At 34.5% G+C, this 16,981-nt stretch overlaps 1 protein-coding gene across 1 annotated transcript in view; it reads right to left on the bottom strand.

Annotated features, from left to right (window-relative positions):
• Window positions 1-5,570: 5,570 nt before the first annotated feature.
• LOC117344230 (prolactin-releasing peptide receptor-like) overlaps window positions 5,571-16,981 on the bottom strand; it is a 34,545-nt gene continuing 23,134 nt past the window's right edge. The window contains exons 2-3 of the mRNA XM_033906943.1: window positions 10,347-10,568; window positions 5,571-9,175 (exon numbers count right to left, since the gene is read on the bottom strand). Coding sequence (XP_033762834.1) covers window positions 8,840-9,175; window positions 10,347-10,568 — 558 coding nt within the window. The 3' untranslated portion in view covers window positions 5,571-8,839. The remainder of the gene's footprint in view (window positions 9,176-10,346; window positions 10,569-16,981) is intronic.

The following is a 16,981-nucleotide window of genomic DNA, read 5'->3' as shown; positions in this document are numbered from 1 at the left end:
TTCGTTTTTAATGGTGTCAATATCTTGTGTTTTTATTGTTATACCTTAAGTCACTTGATCTATCGATTTTGAGTATGGCACAACATTAACTCCAAAGTTGTTTCGAATAAAGAACCACCATGAGCTCAGGGGGTATATCAAGTATGATATTTCTTTAACTCAACCTGATAGGTTCAAACGTCAGTAGATAGGATTTATCACTAAGTGAACGTCCCAAACATTGAATCTGTAATTAAACAAATCTACTATTTAAACAACCAAGGAAATGATGCTTCAGTAACGTCAACATTACATCTTGATGTTATATTTATATATCAGAGCGGCAATAGCCGGAACATCTGTCAATAATAATTATTCAATCAAATAGCATAACACCCTAACTTGAAAAACACACAATTTTCTTTTATTTGACACGGTGTATGGATATTTATTTAAATTTGTGTAAATGTTTCGGTCGTTCGATCAACAAATGTCTGCCAAAACAGAAGTCGTGAGGAAATGTAAACAGAATTGTTATGGTTAGACGCTATTTAAATTCAAAGTCCGAACAACCAGTAACATAGTAAAATATGAATAATTCAGGAATCCCGCGTCAGTGTATTGAAAGAGAAATGTCTGCTACTGTATCGGGTACCTCTACTTATGCAGCTATATCGTTGCACGTTTGTAGATTATCTTACTATGTCCGTGGCCATACACCGATGGGTTAATGCGTTGTTATTAACAGCTCTGTGCGCTGCGTATTGCGATAAATAACAATCATGTTACTGACAAGAAAATGTTCTGGATAATTGCTCTGTCCGTTCAGTGTCAGATTCACACATTGAAAGTACACACGCATATTGGATTAGTACATTGGAGTAATGTTGTACTAATGCAGCAACATGGTATCCTAGAAATATTGGAATCCATTATCTCTTCCGCCATGGTCTGAATGCAACATAATATGGATGAACTATTGGTGTCTGTGTTATTACCAATTCAATACCAATAACATATCTACGTCATTAGCAGGCTACAATATGATAACGATATATACTATGTTTGCAGATGATAACTTGGGCGCATTTAGTGCAAGTCATACTTGTATATTATTTCACCTGAAGATGGACATGTATTAATGACTATGCTATCTTGTGTGTGTGCCTTTGATAAGTACAAGTAGATAGCATATTTTGAATATTTATTAACATAATCTAAATCCCACAACGTTATTTTCTATTCGTCTGTGTGCGATTCATTTTACTCAGAGTTAAAGATACCAATTACATTTCTATCCTTTTTGAAACTGTACAAGATACTCAACTTGTAACATATCCTTCAACATTTTTGACAGGTGTAATATCTGTTTTTGTTGTTTTTGTGATATAAGAAAGGAAAAGAAAATTTATTGTGAAACAGATGCAGACATTTTTTTGTGCTTTTCTTAAACGGCACTTGAAGAAAATACAAATTGCTTATTTTCTTTTTTCAAGATTTACTGTTCTGTTTTTACTCATCAACAAATGTTTTACGTAAATAATTTACGAGATCTGTGAAAGAAGTTGTTTGAAGGTATAACTACACAGTCAGAATGACCTATTGAGAATCTAGGATACGTAACCAATGTGCCAAACGTCATTACATCTCGTTCTGGTGATCCGTTAGAATTCCTATCATGTAATTAAGTGAAGTCTGATTTTGGAAAGCCAATGATTTCACAAACAACCCTCCACTTATGTTATGCTCTAGTTCCTTCCTTATCAATCAGTACACGGCTACAGGTTAAATACATACGAAACACTTTAACTGAGCTATCGTATCAGGACAGACATACGTTTTCACGGTGCCTTTTGTACGTTCATTTGCCTGCTCTAGTGTATCCAACTCTCATTTTTATTGAAATGACCTACTTAAATGTCTTTTTATATCTTTTGTACAATGCTATGTTACAGATTATGTCGTCTATATCTGTAAATTAGCATTGATGTTCAGGATATATAAATACTGCTAAATAATAGGTACCACCTTATATTATATTTGAAACCAAATATACATTATTGTCGTGAACTTCAAAAAGAAAATCTTCAGAAACAAAAGCGGCCGTATAAACACGAATATGCCGAATACTTCATTGTAAAATGTACTTCCAACCCAGAATCATCTGAGCCTTTTCTCTAATTGTATAACGACAACGTCCCCTCATTTACTGTTTCATGTCGTTGAGTCTTTAAAACTAATGTTTCCATTATACTGTAAACGTTTACGTAATCGATTGAATTTAGCGTATTTATCCAGATGTATGTTTTATTGCAGATGCACGTCAAATCAATGGATTATATACAATCTAATTGAACTATATACACATTGAGTTTATTTAGACTTTATAGCTATTGAACTCATTTGGATTATATACTTATTGGACTCATTTGGATTATAAATCTATGGAACTCATTTGGATTATATACGTATTTAACTAATTTGGATTATATATGTATGGCACTCACTTGAGGTATTATGTTTAGTTGTTTACTTTTACTGTCATACCGAGACAGTGCAATGATATTTTTTTGATCTCCTGCTCCTTTGTTCTATTAATTTGTTTTATTTTAAACTTAAATGAAGTTATTGTTCGTAAAAGGCAGAAAGACAGTTTCAAAAAAAAAGATTAACAATGTAAAAGGCTATCTTACACAACCAATAAAGTTATTGCTAGTGACGTTTCGATAACAAATCTGTTATCCTCTATTATAGCGGCGTATTACACTAAGGTAGTAAGTGTGTACGAGATGGTAACAATAACTGTATATATGGTAACAATAAGTGTGTACGAGATGGTAACAATAAGTGTGTACGAGATAATAACAATAAGTGTGTACGAGAAGGTTGTATTCGTCGACAAGCTTTCAGTGATTGTGTTCAAGCAAAGTATCTTTATTTCCAAAGAAGTCGACTTGGCTACTCTAATGAAAGGCCGAGTTGACAGTTGATGGACTGCCGATACTTACCCTATTATATGTTTGACCTAGATTTGGTAATTCTCTGTTTATCTCTTTTGAGCATCCAATATTAGATAAATAGCCAATAAGTCCAACTTATTTTACATCCTGTGGCATGTTAGATACCATGAAGTAGACAGAGACTACATGTAACTCAGCAACCCCTACAAAACCCCCTGGCGTATGTATTTGATACCAACATCAAAGACTTATCCGCATGGTAGAAGAAACAACCTTCGAATTCTAACATGATAAAAGGTAGCTACAACAACGTTAAAGATAGAAATTTAAAGTCTCTGAAGAAATAAAAGGTTAATGTCTTGTTAAATTGCCTGTTATGACGAAAGGGGAATACTGACATTGTTATATTACTTTAGTAATTAACTACCGGGAAACACTGAGGGGAAATAACGTAAGTAAAAACCCGGTAAAACGATATAATTGAGATACACATCGCTGTATGTCTTTCTCCCCTCAGAAGTACACCAGCAGGGTGGTCGGGGAATCCAGGCGGTATTGTTCTCAAGTATACTTTACCTGTATATTTCTGAGTAATAACATTACTATGTATTACTTTATTTCATAACTACTGGTCATTATTGTTGTTCCATTAAGAATATCTTATGCGGAATGTTGTAAGGTTATAACGATGTTGATTTCAAACACACTTTTGCATGATTGCCATTGCGTTAACCACGTTTGTTTGCGCCGCATGCCTATTAAATTATCTACGATTCGCTTGCGTACATTTGATATAATTAATATCAACAAGAAAATATCACCATGATCTCCAACTATTATAACTCATGGAAATTAATAACAAAATATATATTTACATCGATGACTTTGAAAAAAACTACAAAGAGAGTAATGCCAGGTGTTTCAGAGGAGAAAAAGTTTTCAGCTTCATCGACGGCACTCGTCATATCATTAATAACCATACCATTTTTATTGTGATAGTAAGGGATACAAAGTCAACATAAAAGGAGATACACCATAGATCGAGGCTTAAACGTCTACTCAGGACAAAACACAGGAAAATAGGATACATTGAAATCAAAAGGCGAAGCAACAAAAGGAACTAATCATAAAGCAACACAAATTTGGAGATAGTTACGAGACCTCATCATATGACATGAAAAAAGGGGGCAGATAACAACATGAACTCATCAGAAAACAGGAAAAAAAAGGGCAGATAACAACAGAAACTGAACAGAAAACAGGAAAAAAGGGACAGATAACAACATAAACTCATCAGAAAACAGGAAAAAAGGGGCAGATAACAACATGAACTCATTAGAAAACAGGAAAAAAGGGGCAGATAACAACATGAACTTATTAGAAAACAGGAACAAAAGGGGCAGATAACAACATGAACTCATTAGAAAACAGGAACAAAAGGGGCAGATAACAACATGAACTTATTAGAAAACAGGAACAAAAGGGGCAGATAACAACATGAACTCATTAGAAAACAGGAAAAAAGGGCAGATAACAACAGGAACTCATAAGCATCAAAAAGGGGGGAAATAACAGCAGAAACTTATCATGAAATGACAAAAGAGGAGATAATAAACAACAACTCATCATAAATAATCAAAATAATGGAGAGATTACAAACAACAACTCATCATAAAACAAAAAACAAAATCGAGAAAACAACAACAATTCATTATAAAACATTAAAAGAAGGGGGAGATAATAACAACAACTCATCATAAAACATCAAAAAGGGAGATAACAACAACTCATCATAAAACATAAATATGGGCGAGATAACAACAGGAAATTGGGAATCAATAAATATAACATTAAAAAGAGATTCCTGAAGTATAAATGAAGGCATGAGCAATGTATAATACGGATATCCAAAACAGCACCATAGAGTAGTGTTTGTATATAAATTGTACTAATCTTACCTCAACGCCAAGATTGTGTCAGTGTTGTTTGATTTACATGTCACTTTCATTTATTAGCTGTATTGGCATTCGTTACTATTTAAATCGAAAGTTTGATTCATGAAGTGTAAATCGAAATGATAATATTTGTTAACGAGATAACAAAAGATATAACAAATATAGTTATTAACACTGAAACACAAAATACAGGGAAGTAAAATCAGGCCATAAGTTCCCGATGTGTTGTAAAATTTAAAAACGAATAACAAAAATGAAAATATGTTCCTGGAAGGAGAGAAGTGTATTGATTCAGTGGCATCACCATATATATGCGTAGATCACGGTCAGTAAATTATTTTTGTTCTAAATGCATAATCAAGGGTAACGTTTGTCGGTAGTAAGTTTAAACAGTTAGTACATGTACGTCATATGAACACTATTCTCGTGAAGTAACAATTCTTGCTACGTCACTGTTATTGAATACCCACATGACTACTATTCTAGTGACGTAGCGACAATTCTTGCTACGTCATTTTTCTTCTCTTTGACATGATAATCACATTCTTTCCATTAGAGGTGATATACCTATTATTATTACCCACACATATATATAGACATAATGTTTTTACAAAATGTCCATTTCAATATTTGTAATAGTCATTTGTAAATGACGTAAATATCATATATAAATTGTTAACGCTAATACCATGTTGAATACTTACTTATCAATCGCATTTTATTATAAGTCTTTTAGATACGGGATGCTTGTTTTGTTTCAAAATGCATATACATGTAACGTATCAATCAAACAAAGAGGAAAGGACACTGTGTCCATCAATCACAGATTATCTCTCACAGAATGTAATACAGACAACGTCAGGACATTACCTGTAGGTATGTATGTTTAATCTAAACATAGTTATGAATTTGATGCGCTCGAATAACTACATGTCAAAAAAGCTTTATTAGTTTTATACAACATTTTGAATATTGAATTTTGAAAAAATGTTATGGACAATAACAATGACATGAAATATTTTAAAATGGAGGAAAAACAACAAATTCTGATATTTTCTCTCTAGAACAATACTGTTTATCTGCTGGTATATCTATTCATTCTAGGATAAAAATCGTATGATGTTTGTTGTACTGAACACATTTCACAAAATCACGACATTCATGAAAGAAGATCCATGATATTGAACCTTAAACATAAGCACCACGTGCGTCTGAACGTTTGCAAAAGATATATATTTTTAATAAAGGAGAGTGCTTTCGAAAACCAAATCGCACAGGCAATACATTGTTTTGTCAAGTTTAATAAATGACAATATGACTAATCTTGGTGAGTATTTTACCCAAATAACCTCTCTAGAACGAATATATTATAATAGTGTATTCATGAAAAATAAATATTGATAATTTGATTTGAGTATGGGACCAAATGTAGTGTAATAAAAACGTGAAACCGATGAATGCTGTCTACATAGGGTTCCAGGTTGACATTGATAGTGATGACCTAGCTTTTGTTGCCAACTCAAATAAGTACAAGGACACTAAACATAGAAAACGAGCATTACAAAGTATCATAAGAACAGGATTACATGCCCTACTTAGTTCATCTTATATAAAAACCAAACTGATTACACGCTTTCGGCTCTTATATCCAGTAAATAGTCCTAAAAGGTCATGTACTGCAGTTTAATTCATTATTTCACATATGAGCTTCTGGATACAGTATTTGGATACATAGCCTTGATATTCTACATGAAAGATACATAGCTGGATAAAGTACTGGGATACATTACCCTACCTGGATTACATTGTTTCATTACCTGGATACATTACGTGGATACAGTACCTTGATATATTACATGTACCTTGATGCAATATCTAGATACATGGCCAAAATTCTTTACCCGGATACAGAACATTGATACATTATCTGGATACATAATCTGGATACATTAACTTGATACAGTACTTGGATACACTTCCTTGATACAGTACATGGATAAATTATCTTGATACCATACCTAGATACATTACCTTGATACAGTACCTGGATAAATCGTTTTATACAGTACCTGGACACATTGCTTGCTACATCATCTTGATACAGTACCTGGATACATTACCTTGGCACAGTACCTGGATACGTTACATTGATAATATACCTAGAGACATTTCCATGATACAATACCTGGATACATTACCTGGATAAGTACCTGGATACATAACTTGATACAGTATCTGGATAAAATATTTTGAATCAGTACCTGGATACATAACTTGATACAGTACCTGGATAAGTTACCTTAATACTATACATATTTGCATTTCCTTGATACAGAACATGGATACACTACTTTGATAAAGTACCTGGATACATTACTTTAATCAGTATCTCGATACATTTCTTTGATACAGTACCTGGATACATTACCTGGATAAGTGCCTGGATACAGTACTTTGGTACAGTATCTGGATACATTTCCTGGTTACAGTACCTGGATATAATATCAGGATACAATACCTTGATGCATTACCATTGCGGTTGCCATATGTTGTTATTTAAAACACGATAAAAGATAACGTTATACGCCTTCTATCATTTGTCAAATTTGCCAAAACCTGGTCGCCAAATTTCGATTTTACTCAGGATAAAGTGACGCTTTGATTCATTAAAACTGACATATCTTGGTTGTCTCTATGCTATTTTTTCTATATAATTGATTATTTCATGAATAATTTTGAAGAAAATTGTGTTTTTATCCAAAGAACTGATACATTTGTTGCGTTGTGCAATTGCGAGAATATACCAGTCGGAAACGGATTTGCAATATTGATGGCGATAACAATAAAATCACGAGTTACGTAAAAGAAATTTTGAAATGCGGAGCATAAATGTATTTGCGTAGCTTCCGTGAAGTATTGAACAACCAGATGATGTTGACTAATGGTGATTTATATAACATGTGAAGGGAGATTTCCGAGCAATAATATATGGTATACGACAACCGGGTGTTTGGCGCCTTTGATATGTATTCATTAAAATTTAAATCTGCAGATACGTAATTAATTACTGTAAATCAGTCATATCTTGCGTTTGACTTGTTATCGTTTTAATACGCGAGGAGAGTCAATCGCGATTATTTATATGAATATAAAACATTTTTTGATTATACCGATAAAGGAGCCTATGACTCTAATAACTCCTCATTCGCAAGTTATAAAGTTATAAAAGTTATATCTAGATCAAAGGCCGCGAATAACATATTCGCCAATATGTCTGAAGAGGAGAGAACGCAAAATAGAGTGTTCACGAAAGCTAAGAGATTTACAGTAACCATAGATATGAAATAAAAAGCCAAAACAAAAGACGTATAACTAGCTCGAATTAACTGAAACCCTTACTGCCTTATTTCGGATTTAAAGGTTTGTTATCTGGTAACGACCGGTCTCTGAATGAATAATTAGGGGACGGAAATAGTAATTGGGTCTGTGTTACAGATTGGTTTGGTTACATGTAGTCTAGAATCGACACCAGGTATTTCATCATGCATTTATAAGTGCAATTCGTAGGACACAGTCAAAACAATATTGCTAAAATAGAGGTACACATATTCGTATTTTTAATTACTAAATAACTAATATCATCATTACGTAAAAGACTAATATTTTTTTCATAAGAGTATGCAATAGTTTTGATATAGCAGCCCAGTATCTGGTGTCGTCAAAGACCTCTCGACATGATAGTTATGCGCCAGCCATCTATACATCATACATCTATGATCGCTCTGCTAGTCTCTACGGTAACGGGTCTGGATCGTGGCCACGACCTCAGATTTGACCCAGAGGAATGACAAAACTACCTACTAGTATTAATGTTTCATTTCTGATGCCGCCACAGCTATGGCCAATATAGCATTCCTATTGATAAACGATGGACGTCTCGTTGGGTCACACGTCATCTCGAGGGCCATTAGTCCTGGCTGATTTGGCTTGAATGCTTATGACGTCAAGGAGACCAGAATTTTTCCTCAGTAAACTGTCCCTTAGATTTGTGTCTCTCGGAGTACCCTTCACATCGGAAGTCGTTATACTACCACAACTTGCCATAGACCTTACAGAAGATTGCTTTGAGGACCAGGAACTGGAAGAGGTACTCCGAGCACTGCTTCTATGTCGTATAAACGTTTGATAATCTGATCCTCGAGCGCTTGAAGATACTGGTACGGCATTTTTTAAACACACACAACAAGGAAACCAGGTGTATACCAAAGTAATCAGATCAGCCTGAAACAGGATAAAATAGCAAATCAAATATAGTAATTAATTATTAAACATTTATTAGAATGAGACCGCTAGCTTTTCGGCACAAATGTTTGACTAACAGTGCTGAAGGATTTCTCTCGTTTTCTCGTTTAAATACACGTTTATTGCTACTAGCATTATCTTTTACGCTGACTGGATATATGCCACTTTGTAATGTTTTCTGTGATCTTTCAATTGACTTTTTTCACAAAGCGGTTTGACATTGAACTAACAGAGACTTGCTAATACCGAAGGTCATTGAAGCAGGGCTGTTATTAAAAGGAAAAGGGAACATTTGAAATTAAAGGTCACGCAAGGTACTGCAGCCTGAAGGATATCAAATTAAGAATTACGTAGAGAATATACAAACGACCGTACCATTGATATAAATTGCATATTTGAATATGCTATTGCATAATTGACTAATTTTTGTTACTTGTAGTAATGTGCTCTTTAATGAATGAAGCCTCGTATGGGAAAAGATAAAAGTCAAGAGAGGTGTAAAACTTTGAATGATCCAATAATGAACATCATGATGATAATGAAAATATCACCACCAAGCACAACAAGACATTTTCAGCAATAAATTCGACGTTCGACTTTTTAATCGTCTATAGACTGTATGCTGGTTTAATGATGTTTAAAAGGAGTTTCAGTCATATACCAGACATAAAGAGACAGACAATGTGTTCCCCCACTTACATAAACTTAATAAAATGGATTTTATCTTTCAGCTATTCATCGTATAAATTATTTGGTGATGTGCTATATGATGGAACTGGAAATGTATTTTAATCGCCAAATTGGTTTTAACAGATGCACATTTCCATAAATAACATTAGATATAGTAAAATAATCTAGGTCTGACTTATCTGTACTCGTCACTTGAGGATGGCATACACTGTTATGAATGGCTGGTTTGTATTCGGACCTGTACACTGTCTGTTTTAGCTGATACATACTAAATATCTCTGGAGGGTGATTATAGCTAATCAATGCATACTTTATTTACGAATAAGCATTTTTTTATTTCGTTTATTAGGTTACATACATCTACATGATATGCACAAAAAGTGGATTATTTTTATCATTCTATCATATATATCTAAAGCGAGTCGATAATATTTCATTGTCATATGGTTTGTGTTCTTACCCTAAAACTTTCGTTGAAGAATCCGTATATGAAGGGGTTTGCGAAACTGTTAGACATTGCCAACCAATGGATCGCCAGATACATCCCTAGATAAAAGTGTTCTTCTTCCGCTGATTTATACCGAAGTATGTCCGGGTTGAAGTTCACGACTATGATGAACACGTGCAGCGGAAGCCAACAAATTCCAAACATGAGTACCACCAGGATGAGCATCTTCAAAACCTGAAATGAACAAAATAGTTTAATTTTGAATTTTTTTTTTTTTTTTTTTACTGTATTCACTGTAAAATTAGCACTATAAAAACATACTTAAATCATATTCAAATAACTCTTTTGCCAAACAAGTCAAATGCAATTGTGGTATCCAATATTTAGTTTATGAATATGCCTTTCAGTCATGAAAAGCGCCATAACAATATTGATTTTAACACGTCACCCCGTATTCAGATGAATTCTAAGTACATCCATGCTAAATCAAAGAATGGAAATGCTTAAATTGACGATTTCTTGTTGATTCAACAAGTGCAAAGTAACCATAATATTATTTCACTAGCGCATTTTCGAGTCCAAAACATTTGTAAAGAAAAAAAAAATGGAAGAAAAAATATGTAACAGTAATTCGGGACGGTCCTTACCTTACATAAGCACCTTTAAAAAATATACCAAAGGTCGATAATAGATAAATATTAACAGCTATATGAATATCTTAACGAAAACGAAATATGTCTTCGACGCTAGCGTCGGAATAACAACACAGGAGATACATGCTCCAGTATGAGAGAAGTTTTCGGCGTTAAAAAAACGGGAAGCCATCACATGAACATATATTCAAGTTAATCCTTATATGCTTATCTACTGTACACATTCCGTATTGATCGACTCTTTTCTCTTAGAAATCATTGATATCATCTGCATCAGTTATATATACATATATATTTATTTTTTCGTTATTGGTTGATATATTTCTGCATAACAATTTTATTTCCCTAAAAAAAGAAAGGAAAAATGCCAGGGTTGAGAAGCCATGGGATCAGCCTCCAACTGTCAGGTATCCTCATCTGGGATGGCGTTTGTTCACACAACAGGATAACATAATATCCAGCCATCAAAAGAAATTGCGTTACAAGCAAGATTGAATTCATAATGTAAGAAACGAAACGCCCATATTATTCATCTTCTCAACTTCTGTAGACCCGCATTAGCACTGAATAATGAATAATAGCCTTTCTTGCATTCAATTCCTAAGAGATATATTGGAAGACTGATATATGCGTGCCACAAGGGCTGTACTGTTCATACAGATGCGCAAGTAACTTACTCGTACGATTGTATATAGATGCTAAATGTGTACCGCATCAAGAAAAGAATCAGCCATTATAGTATTACTAATTATATTTTTGTTATTAATTAAATAAAGGATACAATGTAAAATACGGTTGACACACATCGACAATTCAATTCCATTAACAATCACCTCCTCACTGACCTAGTTTATCGCAATCGAACAAAACATCAACGTTAGGTATATGTTATGACAGCCCTTTCGCGTAAACCCAGAGGTAGGAATGAGGGCCTCCCATGCAAGTTAAAAGTTTGGCCTTGGAAATTGGTTATTGCGATTCCAGAATTACTTGACATATATCAGCAATCCTTTGGCGAAATTCTGCCAATATACTTGTATATATTTATTACTTGACGAGAGTCTATTGACTTACATTGATTGATCAAACAAGTATGTAAATATTGTTCGAGCGTATTGTTAGATTATTTCCACTAGAGTTGTGGTGCTATTTCCCCTTTAACAACGTAATCCCAATGACGTTGCTCGTTTGAAATGAAAATAAATTTTGATAGATTCGTCTGTATTTTATTATTTACCAGAATAGTATAATGGTATTCAAACACTCTCGCACCCGTGAGCATTTTTCTACTATCCTATCACAAGTTACATTTAAATAATCATAATTGCAATGTAAGATGGGATGTCAAACGCTGTACCTTAACGAAATCAATATGCATGCGCTTAAATGAATTTATGTTTCTCAGGTTAGAAATAACAAAATACAAAATAGGTACCATAGGTGACGTTCAAAGTGCACGTGTAGCTTGTCTTTTAGTTAGGGTGAGATAAGAAAATATCACCCCGGAAAAACTGCGGATATCCCTGTCCAGGATGAGAGAAGTAAACATCCGCAACAAAAGTGTACTTATCTGTATAACAGATAAACACAACTTTCCCCATACATGACTAATTGGATATCTGATGTTGTAAGAAACAGTCAAATTCGAATGTTGTACATTGAATCAAGTTAAGCAATGGTGTACATAGTTTACATAAAAATGTTCAGCTAGATATCGGAACCGAACTTTGCTATTAGCCAAACACCTTAACACATGCACATGTTTTACACGTAGGTTAAGAGTTTTGAAAACGATTGTGGATATATTGTTTTCTATTGATAGTGTCAGTGGCCTTGAACTTAGTGCCCTATAATGGGAACCCATTCAAGATATCCTTACGCTCCAGCGAATCAATGTAAATGCCGTGGCGACCACAAAGGAATTCCACAGATGTTAGCGTAACTCTATTAAGTATGCGTTAAGGGGTTATACGAACGATAAAGACTAGATCCCAGACAAAGTTGTTCATGTTGATATATACATGTAGAAAATCAAAAATACAAAATGGGTAGCAATGAGTATAATTAAAGGAGGACGACTGAATTATACAAAAAAAAAAAAAAAAAATAGCGGTTGTACCAGTACAATGTAACATACACCTGACGTCATAGCTATAGTTTATATAGAAATATATCTAAGATACGCATGAAAATCACAAGGAGAATAGGACTAGGCGCTTCATGGGAGTAAGCGTCTTCTGTTTCATCCGACGACATCCATCATACAAGCTAGGTCAAATCCGGGTTAAGTCACAATTTCAACTGAAAATTAGGGCAGTGACAACGGAACCACTGGGAATATCAACGAACATCAAACACATTTGACTTAATACCGCAGAACACCAATATTTGAATCGCGAAATATAATGTTTATTACATTAATACCATACATGATAGTGCCTATAGAATTGCCGAAGAGAAGTCAGAGGTACCAGACTTGTTCACACAATTTATATTTTTAGGTGATGTCAACGTCCACTTCTGTGTCATTCATACAATCCGTGCACTTGGAATTGAAATGAGTGTTGATGATTTTAAAAGGTTTAATATGGAAAACGGAGTATTTGGTTCTTAATATCTCCACTAATAAAAGAAAACAAAATTTTATTCAAGAATACTGCGCGAGCGCAAACAATATATATCAAGAAATGGATACTAGAAGGGCATCAAAGGCTATAAATAGGCAAAAGAAATATATTCACGAATTAAAACTTGAGATTAGATTTTGAATTCCCTAGCATAATCTGTAATATTCTTTTCCCATCTCGATCCATACGCCTTACAATATGCTGTCATCGATCAGATACTACTACGCATTTGACTGATATTATCTGTCTCTCTTGTTTTTATCCGAGTGATTATTTAAAGCATCCTGGACTACGTCGTGACCAAAAATGTCAGTTTTATTTTCGGGAACGTTTGCTTCTCTCAATAAAGCCGTGGACGCTTTTCTTGCCCTTTCTTTCAGAGAAGGATGTGCCCTCAAATCTCTTCATAATATACCCTAGACACTTTCCTCAATCACGCCTCAGTCACAAATAAATAATTTCAATCCTGCAACCTCTCATTAGTTCCCTTCCAATCACTTAGAATTCTCTCATAGATATGTCACTTCGTATCGCTTCTCAGTAACGCATGAATTCTTAACCAATCCAAATACTTTCTGTCACAATCTCATTTTTCATTCCATACAGCGCATCAAAACACTTCTGATCGTTCTTCGCTCTCAAATCAACTCTGTCGTTCTTTTCCTGTTACAATATCTTATAAACAACTTTATTCAAACCTTTCACAGTTTCTCATGTGTATGTGACTTCCAACACCCTCTGTATCCATCACGCATTTACTTTCCATACAACACTTGGTTCTAGTCCCGCTGTAGCCTCTCATTAATATATTCTCTCTACCAAATGTAAGCTTTCACATGAAACATACCCTTTACAATTAATCAAAATATCCGATACACGCCCACCACAAAGTCCCTCATCAATCTCACGTATACACCCCATGCAATAATTCCACATACCACAAATGCTTATTCTTCCCTACCAGCTCTCTCTACTTCACAACCAACTCCTGATATTTCTCTACCAACCCCCTCTACTTCCCTACCAACCCCCTCTACTTCCCTACCAACCCCCTCTACTTCCCTACCAACTCCCTACACTTCCCTACCAACTCCCTACACTTCCCTACCAACCCCCTCTACTTCCCTACCAACTCCCTACACTTCCCTACCAACCCCCTCTACTTCCCTACCAACTCCCTACACTTCCCTACCAACCCCCTCTACTTCCCTTATAACTCCCACTACTTCACAACCAACTCCTTATATTTCTCTACCAACTCCCTACACTTCCCTACTAACTCCCTCTACTTCCCTGCTAACTACCTTTACCTCCCTACCTTCTCCCCCTAATTCCCTTTAACCCCCTTTACTTCCTTACTAACTAACTCCACGTCTCAACCAACCCCCTTCGCCAATAGCTGAAAAACGCAATTCTAGCCTCATTGATTAATACCCCGTAAATGTCCCATTCTAGCATTCATCACAAATTCCCCACAAACATTTTGTGTCACATTTCTGTACAGTCTACAAAACTTCCCTTTTAATCATTTAATAGACTAACATAAATACATCGCTTTGAATACCTTGAAAAATCAGCCTCTTTCTCAAAAACACGTTCCTAACAAATTTTCTGAAACTCCCTATGAGAATTTCACTCCGAATCCCCTGTAAATAAACTGTCCCTATTATCTACTTAAGCTTACATATTCCAACGTTAATCTATTAAGAATAACATCTTACCAGCTAGAGTGAATTTGACCTTGGCTAAACTGTAGCATATCTAAACAATTTTATAAGGTTTTTTCTGATTGAATATGAAATAAAATGAATTTATATTTTTTCGAATTTTTATGACCTTGGTTATAATCATAACATCGTCATGTTATTTTTCTATATTAGATTATTGGATGAAATTAAATCAGTGTCCTTTGTTCTTATTGATAATACGGAGTCGTAAATAGGGTAAGATAAGTCTTTTATTAAGTTTTGTTGTTTCCTTTATTTCTATTGTTTTCTTTCGAAATTGATTTTTGGTTAGGGTTTTGTCCGCCCTTGTCACGTGTTGGCATTGTTCCCATTACTTATAGTAGTTCTGCTTATAGAGCTGATGTTATACGTCCCACTTGATTTACCACACCTATTTGTAGTTTCTTTATATCAATACGTGCATGATATTGACGAGTTAATGTATTAAAGAAGGTTAATTTAAGTAGAGAGACTTTCCTGAAGAAATGAAACCGGGTCATTCTGAAAGACAACTCAACACACACATCGATTGTTTAGAGGAACAAGGACGTATCTCCAACATGGAGTGCTTAGAAATAAAAGGCCGTATCTCAAATGTATCCAGATTTAAAAGAGTTAGACAATTTCCATTGATATAAAGTACATATTCTATAAGAAAAGCTCAGTCGGAATTCTAATTTATCAAAATATAACAATTGATAAATTTGAGATACGGCCTTTTACTTCTAAGCACGCCATGTTGGAGATACGTCCTTGTTCCTCTAAACAATCGACATGTTGATGATATCCGCCCGCGAATGAATTCGTTTCCGGGTCTTTCTCCCGTTCAGATGCAATGCTTCGATTGGAACAACTACGTTAACGACTTCGATATAACTGAGTAGCTATAACTTTGTAGGATATACGGGAAGTAATCATAACACGTGGCCTAGTAAGATGCAGGTTGATAACCAAAGGAATGACACTAGTTATCATCATCCGTATACGATATGACGATATATTCAGTGCTTATTTATCTACATGTACCTTGTTATTCCATTGTTACCATTTTTCATCATGATAATGGACAATACCTGAAATCCACAATTTACATAACGGATGTCCGGGACACCTAACCTTATTTTCCTTGTATAATCGAAGGCGAAATTCACCTTCTATTCATATTTTGCCTTTTTTCAATTTCAATTCTGGGCTATGGTTTCGCTTAAAGGTCAGCATTCTCTTGTTTGTCGTTGACGAATATGTCGGAACACAAAAAACAAAACCTTGAGAATAACACGTTACTGTCTCGTGTAGAAATATATACCGTACTCTTGCGTATAATATCATAATGACGTCACTAACTGCAACAAGACTACGCCCTATTTTTAAATAGATTTCTACAGATATCTAGAGGATTTGCTACAAGATGTTATCAATGGTTAAGCTAAATATATCTCCTAGTGGATGTACCAAAACTGACATTTATTCCATCGGTGTTTCATCTGCGGCGAAACGGAGAGTCTTCTATATTGAATGGAGTGAAAAATAGTCGATCTGATTGGTCATTGCAAAAATGAAACAACCTTTTTTTTTTTTTATCTTACATGATGTGAAATATATCACGACAGTTTCATCACGTTATTAGAATTCAAAATATC

The sequence above is a fragment of the Pecten maximus genome, chromosome 1 (assembly GCF_902652985.1).
Source record: "Pecten maximus chromosome 1, xPecMax1.1, whole genome shotgun sequence".
Classification (NCBI taxonomy): domain Eukaryota; kingdom Metazoa; phylum Mollusca; class Bivalvia; order Pectinida; family Pectinidae; genus Pecten; species Pecten maximus.
Note: the sequence above shows the minus strand (reverse complement) of the source record. Positions and strands in the feature narration are given on the sequence as shown.